Here is a 12,145-nt window from a genome sequence, read left to right on the forward strand (position 1 = left end):
CGTAACCTTCACTATGTCTTAACCATGCCGTAAAGAACTAGTATTGAACATTTGATATCATCATCATTGAACATAATCTCTAGTTTTTGTTGAAAGACTCAAAATCAAGACAATAAGTTGAGACTATTTATATTTGGAAGCCAGTATAGTTAATAAACTGAATGCAGCACAACCAGAGGTAGTAACTGTCACCAGGAGAGTCAATCTACAGAATTGACATTAAGAGATTTCTCTTTTATTCAGAAGATGACGTTTCAGCCCTCAGGCCTTCAACAACATCAACAATCATAGTAGGAAAAAGACACTGAGTATATATATTTTGTTTCATCCTTACTTGAGGGACAAGTAACTAACTTTCTTTTTTCTGTACCAGTTTGTCTTTACTGTATGGTTTGTAATCAATATCATCAAAATCAAGTTTTTTCTGATACTGATTTTTCACAGTTTGTTCCAGTAAAATCAACTTTTGTCTCCAAACACGTCGGATGTGTGTTCAGCTCACTGCATGCAGAGTGAGGGCAAAATCTGTACATGCCTGCCAAAGATGAAAAGTACTAAAACATGAGAGCAGTAATTGAAGACTTCATTATAAATAATTCTAAACAAACAGTTTTTAGTTTATCGTGAAAGTGACCACATGAACAGTGAACAATAAGAGGTGAAATATGCTTCACAATGATCAGGATGAGACCAATGTGACAGGAAGTGCACTTTGAATATAGATTCTTTGATAACCAATCACATGCATTTCTCAGTGTGACATACAGATTGTGGCCACGTCACATCCCCTCCTTTATTCACTGAAAAACCAACAAGGTTTCTAACAAGAGACAAAGTCAAGATGATCGTGTTGTGGGTAACACTGCTTGTCCTTCATCAAGGATGTAAGTACCATCTAATTCTGTGTATTCTGTGTACAATTAAGAATTTGCATGTCAACAAAATGTTTGGAGTTTCATATGCCATCTCTAAGTACAAACCATTTTCTACATCATACAATAATAATTCACAATGTCATGTGCTTTATATTTTCATTTAATTCAGATGCGCTGATTCCAGTGATCACGGTTCAACTTGGTGAACCTGCAAACTTCACATGCGCTTTGTCTGATGAGCTCAGCAGGAAAAATGTCCACTGGTACAAGCAGAGCGCCGGTGATACTCTGAAATTAATTGTGAAACTGAGTCAGTATGAAGAACCTGAGTATGCACCAGAGTTTTCTCCGTCAAAATTGAAGGCACATAGAGATAAAAATATTAGTAACTTGACCATTTTGAGAACTACCCAAAAAGACGAGGGAATGTACCACTGTGGAGTCACTGACTGGATTAATACTGAATGGAGCGGGACATATTTGTTAGTAAAAGGTAATAATGTGATCTATTTTACTTTTACTTTAAAGTCTCACTGCAATTACCTATTTAATTATAAAATGTAAATTTATAATAGAGATAGTAGATAAATATGTGTGAAGGTATTACATTTCTAACATAGTTTTACATTACACAGAAAACAGTGAAAGGACATCAAACTATACTGTTGTTCAGGGGTCAACAGTATCTGATCCAGTCCATCCAGGAGACTCTGTGACTCTCCAGTGTTCAGTCCTCTCTGACTCTGGGAACAAGACGTGTTCAGGAGGACACAGTGTTTACTGGTTCAGAACCGGATCAGATGGATCTCACCCAGACATCATCTACACTGATGGAAGTAGCCCTGATGAATGCAGAAAGAAATCTGACATGAATTTGTCTCCAAAGAGCTGTGACTATCACTTCTCTAAGAAGGTCAGCTCCTCTGATGCTGGGACTTATTACTGTGCTGTGGCCACATGTGGAAAGATATTATTTGGAAATGGAAATAACCAGGAACTTGGTATGATTTGGTGTTCAATAATGAAAATAATACTCAAATTATGTTGATATTATCATGACTGATAAGTATATTTAAGAAACATTGAAAAGTCTTTCTTGTCTTGTTTTCTAGTACAAACAACACATTCACTATTTATTGGAATAGTGATATTAACAGTCTGCTTGGCCGTTTCTGTTGTTGCAAATGTCGTCCTCATCTGCAACCAGAGTCTTAAAGTATGTGAACAATGTAAAGGTAAGTGTTGTAACTAAAATAATTTTTACATTGAAAACATGTTCTGATGTATGACATATCCATTTAATATGTTTTTTTATGTACAAGTTTGGAAACATTTTTACAGAGTGGGTTATAAGGTAAAATCATATCATCATCATCATCATAGTCATATTTTTATTTAAGTATTTGGCAAAAAATTAAACATAATTAGAATTATATTAGAGTTGTGCTTCAGTCAGATTACTGGACCATTCATTACTGGTTTAGTAAAACCAGTGAAATCTGATCATTATTCATCATTGTTTATTGTCTGTTTTTAATTATAATTATTATTTCTATATTAAAGCTGCTGCTGCTCTGCAAACATATATTGAAACAACCAGTGATGGTCAACAGGTAAGAAATTTAAAGAGAAGATGTTATAGAAATGTTTTCGGCACATTTTGTCTGTTTTCTCCTTCTTATATTGACATTAATGATGTATTTCCTCAGAGATATGAGGACTTGTTGGTTTATTCTGCACCAACCAAGCAAACAACTGACAAAGCAGGGAAAAGGAACGCAAAGGCAGCGGAGGACAATTGTGTCTACACAAATGTCTTCTACTTACTTAAAAAACAGAAATAAATCATCACGATGGAAGAAATCACATTGAATGATAAAACATTTTGGGAGAGTTTATCACAGCTTGATTAATTTTTGTTTCTGTTTTGTGTCTCGATTAAATTCCTCAAAGAAGCTTGTGATGACATCCAAACTGTATTTTAGAAAGATTCATCTGTAAAAATGAGTCATGATTTCCTGATGATTTCCTATTCTTCTCCTTTATCTGATCTGCGTTTTTTAAGATTTGAATGATCCCCTTTACCCACATCTATTATCAATGACATTTCAAAGTATTATAGTAAAATACTTCAGTGTTTGTATATATTTTCTGCTTTTGTTGTATATAATGAATATGCATTATAACATTTATATTTTGTAAATCATTTGAGAAGACTGATGCAAAACTTCCTGCTATCGCTGTCTGTGCACATAATATACTATACACTGTAAAACAAGCAAAGCTACAGACCTCTGTGGAGAGTTGGGGAGCAGTGTGAAGGTCCTGTTCAGCCTATAGAGAGGGGTTTTACTGGCTGTGGTAATCTGACCTAACAACAAAGTACACACACTCAGTGTACTCTCTCATAGAACTTCCTCTTCTCACTTTTCTTGTGGAGAAATCCAGCGCTGCCTCTGTTTCACCATCCTGCAAAAAATGTGTGTTATTAAATAATTTAGAGATTAGGACTGTAATGTTAGTAACTAAACTATAATGTTTGTACTTGATTATTCATCTTCTTAGGTGGCTTTTTTAATCAGTGTCATTAGCCTAAATGTGAAATTTGTATCATGAAAGCAGCAGATGTATCATATTTTTGAACAGAAAATGCATTAAAAAGCAAACCTAACATTGTTTTGTGTCTTTTTTTATGTCATTGTAATTAGAATAGTCCTATGATATTTCTCAGTGATTTGTTTTGTATTCATACATCTTGTTTTTATCCAAATTGAATATATATATATATATATATATATATATATATATATATATATATATATATATATATAATTTAATATAAAGTGACACCATTAAGTTACTCAACAGTGAATTTATTTATTTTACTTTGTACCTTCTGGATCTGACAAAGGAAATGGGGAAAAGTTGGTAAAACATTCATCACACACCTACATCAAGATCACTACAGCTAGTCAACAGGGCAACACATCGCTGTGTATGAACTAGAAGCTTAATTACCAGGTTGTTTGATTGATCCACTGTTGACTTGTCACGTCCAACATTATGAGAAGCTCCTATTAAAAGAAAAAACCTTCAGTGTGTTTAATACTGTCATATCAGTGAGCTTTGTGTCTCATTAAAATACAGAAATAACTCAAGTAAGTCTCTATTCACAGTGATCAGGTCTTGGTCTTAGTTACACACTGCAGTTCACTTCAGTCCTTTATCTGCCACAGACCAAGTCTAGCAGAGAACTGAGCACTCAGAGTTGAAGTCCTTTGCTAATGAGAATATAGTTTGTAATTTCATATAACATCTGAAATGAAATATTCTATATAGAAAAAGGACACAATGAATCAATAAAACAATGAGTGGAAGTTACTGAAACTAATATAATTAAAAAGAAAAAAATACAGTTCAGTGAAATATTCCCAGCCTTATCAATATGATTTTAATGGTTTGTGAATGACACAAGAAGGATCAATTTATGGTTGGTTTCAAGAGTACCTTGCTGCAGTAAAGATGGCCGACAAGAGCACCGCCATATATCCAATCCTTGCCGGAAGTCCCAAGCGGTAGTTAGTCAATCGCCGCTCATATATTGCCAATCCTTGCCGGAAGTGTCAGGCAGAAGTTAATTGCAGCTGCGAGCAACAACAAAAATAAAAGCCTAAAAAACTCCACATACATCGTTTGCACATAATTCTATGAACTTTGTTGCAGTTACATGTTTATCGTATCGGTATAATTGACTCCACAAGTTTATAGGCTACTGTAAGACTCAGAAGTTAGTTAGAAGCCTACACTAATCAAGTTATAATGTTAACGTTTCATGGATTTTACTTTAATATCAACATTATGAATACAAATGTGAATATTATGTTTGTGTGGGGTTTACTCTCACACACACACGAACACACACAATAGGACTGAATAATAACTAAGATTGAATAGAGTTCTCAGATTAAATAAAACGAGGATTAATAAAATTTAAATAACCAAATTAACTGAGCACTTTCAGATTAGGCAGCAGTTGCAACATGCATACATAGTCACAACAAATGTCATACTTACTTACACATGAATATGAATGTAATTTAATACTGTGCGATGTCCATATACTGTGCAATATGATTACTCTCATTGTCCATATCCATTACTCACTGCATTATCACCATTATCACCATCACTGTGCAATATTTAAATAACGTGCTAACCGCTAATTGATATGGACCATGGATGTATTATGTACATGCCAAAAAAGCATTACATTACACGAAGAAGAAACTTCCGCTTGGGACTTCCAGCATGGATTAGATATATGGCGGCGCCCTGGTCAGCCATCTTAACTGCAGTTGGGTCCCTCTCGTTGGTTTGGCTCCGCGCTGACTGAAAAAAATAAATTATAGTGAACTTACCTTTGCAATTCTCACAAACTCTCCTCCCATTGATGTAGAACATGAGGACGGCAATCACAGTCACACAGCAGGCCAACAGTGCTCCAAGTACAACGACAACTGGATCCAACTTAACAGTGTTAACTAACTATACAGTAGCTAAAATCCCAACCAAGTTGCAAATTGGGTTGCATAACAGAATCCGTTCAAAAATGTTGAGTTTTAACTTTGCTGTCTCTTTCTGAAAATTTGCTGCTCACACAAAACATGACAGATGGACTCTTCATATCAATGTACATGTGACAGTTTAACAACAAAGGCAGCAGGATTAAAATCAGAGTTTTTATGACATCTAGAACTGTTGAGTGGATATGGTTAGTTAACGTTAGCATCTTTATTTTCAGCCTGTTTACGGTAATATATATGCTGAAGCTGGTTTAACACAGCTCTGTAAATACAGATTTAATTAGCTTGTGAGTTGTTTTATGTATTTTTCACAGCAACACTGGTGAAGGTGACCATATTTCAAAACCACAAAAACTAGGAGCCGTTTTCATCAGGATGGGAGATTATTTATTTTAACCTTCACACCTCCTGAGTGCACCTTTCAGTACCATGGACAGTGCCTCAGCAAATAAAAAAATATGTTTTCTCTCTCAAAATCCACCAAGGTAGTTGTCAATGTGCACAAGTGCAGGCTGCCAGCTTTTTTTCTTAAACAAAACAAGGTACAAATCTCTTTGTAGCCTTGAAAGAATTTTTTTGTCATAAAACATAACCTAAAAATAACTTCACAACACTATGCCAAGTTTATTATAGTTAAAAGATTGAGAAAGAGCCAGTAAGAAGACTGCTTGGCAGTTTGATTTCTTAGTTTCTTCACTGGAGCTCTTAATATGGTCTTTTATATCAGCATTTCCACCATGTGCAATGGAAAAATACTCTTGCAGTGTGAGCAGAAACACAGAGTTTTTGTTGCTGGGTACTCAACAAAGGAAGCCGTGAGCTTTCCAGACCTTTTTTTTTTTTTGACACTCTCTTTCCATTCACAGCTAACTGTTAGCATACTGATAGATTCAGTCAGAAAGAGTCAAAAATGTCACAGGCTAGCAACAGCTTTGAAAAAGATACAGTGTATATTGATTTATTGACACACATGCAGACAAATCAGTGTTGAATTCAGAAATGTGGTGCCTTGTTTTTGTTTTTATATTGTGTTAGATAATAATGAGTGGGAGAGAACATTACACATGTCTACAGAAGCACTGAAAACAGGGACAATTTGGTGTTTTAGCTAACAATATCAGTGGCACTGCATTAGCAGCAGTCCGGTTGAAGGAGTTGCTAACCATCCTGAGAAAACTTAAAGTGTGCCTGTTTAACTTTTAGCAGTTACATTTTACATATAAAAATGAAGTTCACATGATAATTTTATACATCTTTAATCTCCTAAATACTCTTGTTGGAGCAGTGTCTTCAGCTTACTGCTAACCAAGCTAGCCACTTTCCTAGCTACATGGTGCTAATGACTGCATCCAAAAATCACTGCCTGCTTATTATATAGTGCGCTATATTTAACTTGACCCATTTTATTTTAGTGTCGAAAAGCTGAATGTGTAAATGTATCCTCTGTGTAAGTGACCTTAAAAATTCCCCAATGGGATGGAAAAGGTAGCATCCAGAAACATGTACACTACTTTCAGCAAACAGTCCCACAAATCAATACTCCACATTTTATAGATGTGAAAATTACTGTTGCTGCAAGTTACATCTGATGACAAGTGACAATGATTAGTGAATGTCTCTTATCTTCATTTTCTGTTCACGGTTGAGCAGTGTCTATCATACAGAGAAAAGTGAATATAGGCAGCCCATATTGTTACTGTTAAATTACTGTTGGGATAGCCTAACTGTATTTTACTCTTTTACTTTCTCCATGTATGTTTTCTAGAGTATTCATAATGTTTACAAATGATATTTAGTCGAGTTTGGGTGAAATACTCAACACAGATGTAGTCAGACACATACTGTACATTCTTACATATCTCAATCAATAATAATGTTCGCACAAAGTATTATGAATGAATTGATTCATTTTTCAATCTTTCTGCATGTGAAATGTTGCAATGAAAATCTTACATATTTTAACTGGGTTTAATACCTATGCAAAATCTATTCAGGATTTAGATAAAACTGTAAATACCTACCTATGTCGACTTTAGTTCCTTCTCCAAACAGGATCTGTCCACATGTGACCACAGCACAGTAGTAAGTCCCAGTATCAGAGGAGTCCTGTATAGTTTTGGACAGACTGTAGACACAGCTCCTTTCCTTTCGTTCATCACTCCTGTTCCCGTGAGTGTAAATGACACCTGGATGAAATCCTCCTGATCCAGCTCTGAACCAGTACACACTGCATTCACCTGGACACTGATCTGTGTTTTCTGCTTTGTTCTTGGAGAGCAGTGAACACTGAAAAGTCAATGCGTCTCCCAGCTGGACTGATGCTGTCTCCGGACTTTGTTTCACATAGACTGATTTCTGCTGGTTGTTGTCTGTGTGATTCAGTAATAAGATGACGTAAAAAAAATAATTCACAATCTAAATTATCTGAATATTTTCAAGAAGTAATTGATCGTTGACATAGAGCAAAAATTATACTTACCGTTTACAGTCAATAATCTGCCATAGATGAATGTTTGTGAAAACACTGGTCCATTTAGACAAAAGTATGTTGCTTCATCCTCTTTGCTTACATTTCTGATGGTGACAGAAAAGTGAGCATCCTTTTTTGTGACTGTAAAACGTGATTCATTAAAGTGTCCACTGACTTTTATCTTGCCAAAGATTACAGCAGCGATTGTTTGACCCATTTGTCCAATAGGCTGTTGATACCAGTGGAATAATTTGTCATTCTCAGAGACTGGACAGTGAAAAGTAACATTGTCACCAACTTCAACCATAGTCAAAGAGATCAGATGAGGAACCTCTGCAGCTTGAATCAGAGCTGAAGAAGAACAAAAGAGACTTACTAGGCAACACCACGAAAAACAAGGAAAAATGTGAATTGTTACATGTCATGTCTTATATGTTCGAACAAGCAAAAGTTTTCTTGTACTGTACATGATAAGAATTGTACTTACACACTGCAGTAAGACGAATCAAAGCAGTCAGTTGTTCGATCATTGTGGTGCAGCTCTCTTGTCTTGCACAACTGATGTCTTCCCACCAGATGGAAGGTTTGGTCACAAGTTGTTCAAGGTTTATAAAGTGGAAATCATTGTGATTGGCTGAAATGCAGAACATGAACTTCCCCTTAGACAAACCAGTGATCTATTTTCTCGATAAGAGATGTATATGTATATCATTGTTGTGTTTGTGTCGCCTTCAAAGCATTTTCTTTATTCTGACCACTCTGACCAGTTTTTGTGTTTATCTTAGACTCGCACAAACACAGACGCTTTTATCTAACAAATGTACATGTTTTTGAAGATAGAACTATAAAGTAATCTTTTAGTCCTAGTTTCTATATCTCCACCTATAAATACACACGACAGGCACGAGGATAACCTTTGTAATTTTCTAAAAAATAAAGAATCTTATTTTCAAAGCTTATCAGAACACATTTCATGCTTCCTTGAGACGTACTGTTACTCTTTCCTAATTAAATATTTGACAAAACTTTCACTTAATACTTTCTACCATGCATTGCTTGCAGCCATGTTTGTTAGCTAGCAGTGATCTTCCTGTTGCAATGCTATCTTTGTAGCCACATTACCACAGAGCGTAGAATAGTGTGAAATAGGCAACACAAATATGATTAAGCTAGAAATAGCGAACATATGTGTTATACACACAGATATTTTGGCTGATTAGGCTTTTGCTGAGGTTCACCCAAGTAAAAACTATGGCGTAATGTACATGAGGACACTGGATTACTTGGTCTAATTACAAAGACAAAGGTATAAGAGATATAACAAAGCTAACTAGTCATGTAGACATCAATCAAACAGCCTGTAGATGCCCACACAGATCTGAGAATCAGCCAGAATAAGTGAAATCATCTGTGTGGGTGTACCATGTGCAGAGGTCTTAATGTGACGTTAGTTTAATAATTGGAACTATTTACTTACTAACAAGAACTGGGCCTGATGGATACATGCAACAAAATCCTTCTGTCCTCACATTAAAGATAAAACCCCATGTGGACTGGTAAATCTCTTGATAGCTAATGGGTAACAATACAGACACTGTTGGAGTTGAAGGTGCATTTTTCATCTTTCAGTGTAGACGAGCTCTTTGCTTTCACTCTTTGTATTAAATTAGGCTAATCTCATCCTGAACCTGGAGTTTATGTTGTCTTGTTTGTGTAATCTACACAAAGGTCGATGAATAGCATAATGATGACAGGTAAGTTGAGAATATGTTTACTAAAAATAACCATGTAAAACTGTGAGGAGACAGCTACTCAAATGAATAAACACCTCCATCTTTCTCATCTCTGCATGTCTGTCTTGAGAACAATCGAGCAAAGCCACATGCAACAGCTACACTGACAGAGAAAAGCTGTGGTGGGCCATTTCTCCGCCCCTTTGACCAACCACTGAGGCTGTTGACTCAGAACAGACCTGACTGAGGGCTTCAACAGGATGTGTACTGAGTTTAAAACATGAGAGAAAGATGCAAGAGGTTTCAGCAGGCTAATTTCTATTGAAGAAATTGAAATGGTTGTTTGAAATGTTCATTTTAATAACAAATAATGTCTATAAAGTGTGTATTTGAAGGTGCAACCATATGTGCTTACAGTCACAGCTGCAATCTGAAAATAGTCTTCAAACAAGTTAATGTTTTGTTATAATTTTGTGTAAATGGATTGATTCATTCACCATGAATCAATCCATTTGTAAGTCCATGACGGTGCCGAGTGAAGCTTGTTGGAACATCTTTTAGCAAAGTTGTCAAACCTATTTGCAGATAATCAGGCAAACTTAAGATCATGGTTCAAACCCAAAAGGGCGGGACCAGTGAATGAGCAGCACTCCCCTCTCTAACATCAGTTACCAATGAAAAGCACCAAATCACAGAGAAGTGCAATAAAAAAAAGTCATGACAAAGCGTGACTCTGTAGGTGTTTCTTCAGCCCCTTTTTCACCCTATTACAGTAAGATGGTGTGATGTTGATAATAATCATACAATAATTAAATGTATTCGACTATTCTTTAAAAAGAGATGAAACAGTAGTGAAAGCCCAGTTTCTTGTGGCTATAACAGAGAGGAAGGAAAGCCTGTTTGACTTCACACCTTATATTGAAAGCTTAACCACAATGATACCTGTAACTTTCCACTCGTCATCTGATGGCCAACTGTGAATGTGGTTTTATTTGTGTGTGCCTGTGTGTCGGTTTGCAGCAGTACTGTGCACAAACAGATATAAAGCATGTCACAAAGTACATTAAAATAACTTCAGTAATACAAGAAACACAGTGTTTGTGTGTACTTTTTATATATACCAGAGCCTGTGGTGTTGCACTTGACTGCACTATAGTGTCAGGAATCTGACCACCACTGTTCATTGAGCATAAAGGTGGCATATTTACTGTTTTACTGCAAGTGAAAAGCTTCCTGTTTTTATTAAAAAAACTCTTTTGGGATAATCTCTCATTAACATGCTGCCTCAAAATAACAAGGTCTTGGATTCATCTCTCGTATTGAATTTTTAAAATTATTTGTGAGGTTATTCTCTTTTCACACATGTCCCCTCCCTCAGATCAAAGCATGCAGGTTAGTTGAGTCCGAAATTGTAAACTGCCTGCAGCTGAATTAGTTTCCGTGATCACACTGTGAAACAGTTATGCTCTGCTCTCCTTTCACCAGCCCCTTGACTATTGTCGTCAGCTCTTCCTGCTGATGTGACTGACAGACACAGTGGGCGGATCATCATTGACTTCATTGGCTCTCACAATAGTCAAGATGGCTGTCCTTGTCTGTCAATGTGGCAAATGGCTATATGCATTTTTAAATTGTACACAAATGAAACAGATAAATGAATCATATTTAACATCAGACCAGAAGACACAGGCCTCTATATTTGCAGATGTGTAATGTTTATGTTCAAATGCTAGTTGCATCAGTGCCACCTTTAAAATTAACATGTATCTAGTTAAAGGTTTATTGTAAGTGTTATCTTCTGTTGAGTCATCTGAATTTCACATAAAAGATTGCAGTGATGCACAGAGAGAAGAAATTACACATATTTTGATCATATTCAATCGAACCCTTGCTGTCATGCTTCAGCACAAAACTATTTGACCACCAAAAGACATCACTGTTTTATGTTTTAGTGCTAATTAAAAGACAATATTGCCATTTTATATATGAATCCTATCATTCTAAAATGCACATCTTGAACATGACTGAAATCAGCATTCAGTGCTAATGTTCAGTTTCAATGCAGGAAGTAGTGTGCTGTTCAGGAAGTAAAATCTTCACCATTAAACATAATCTTGAGACTGCAGAATTTCTCAACACCGACTGTGGTGTCACCTGTAACTTCAGGCAATATGTTATAACTTTGTGATATTGAGTTGTACTGAGATTTGATAGCTGGTTAGGAATATGATGGCGTGTGACAGGAGTTACAGGTCAATAAGATGCAGAGGGAGAAAATAGTGTCGGAAGCAAACAGAGGTGACTGTAGGTCTACACAGAAGAACCGGCAGATTGAGAGAGGCCTTTAGCTAAATGAGCCCCAATGATCTGGAATTATCCTTGAAATACACAGTATGTTACTGATTTTAAAATTAACCCTAAATGTGTCAAAGGTAATTAATATCTTCATGAGCCGTTCATCTATTCTATCCACGCTAGTGTTGT

The 12,145-nt window shown here is 35.9% G+C and overlaps 2 protein-coding genes across 2 annotated transcripts; one reads left to right on the forward strand and one right to left on the reverse strand.

Annotated features, from left to right (window-relative positions):
* The first annotated feature begins 841 nt into the window (after nt 1-841).
* LOC128363328 (uncharacterized) lies at nt 842-2,768 on the forward strand. The gene is made up of 6 exons (XM_053324292.1): nt 842-884; nt 1,045-1,368; nt 1,511-1,876; nt 1,988-2,110; nt 2,439-2,488; nt 2,587-2,768. Exons 1-6 carry the CDS (start codon nt 842-844, stop codon nt 2,590-2,592), a joined length of 912 nt encoding a protein of 303 aa, XP_053180267.1. The 3' UTR covers nt 2,593-2,768.
* Nucleotides 2,769-6,526: 3,758 nt separating this feature from the next.
* Nucleotides 6,527-9,433, reverse strand: LOC128362804 (uncharacterized). The gene is made up of 4 exons (XM_053323655.1): nt 9,406-9,433; nt 7,938-8,303; nt 7,480-7,827; nt 6,527-6,537 (listed from the first exon to the last, which is right to left on the reverse strand). Exons 1-4 carry the CDS (start codon nt 9,431-9,433, stop codon nt 6,527-6,529), a joined length of 753 nt encoding a protein of 250 aa, XP_053179630.1.
* Nucleotides 9,434-12,145: the final 2,712 nt, after the last annotated feature.

The sequence above is a fragment of the Scomber japonicus genome, chromosome 8 (genome assembly GCF_027409825.1).
Source record: "Scomber japonicus isolate fScoJap1 chromosome 8, fScoJap1.pri, whole genome shotgun sequence".
In the NCBI taxonomy this organism is placed as follows: domain Eukaryota; kingdom Metazoa; phylum Chordata; class Actinopteri; order Scombriformes; family Scombridae; genus Scomber; species Scomber japonicus.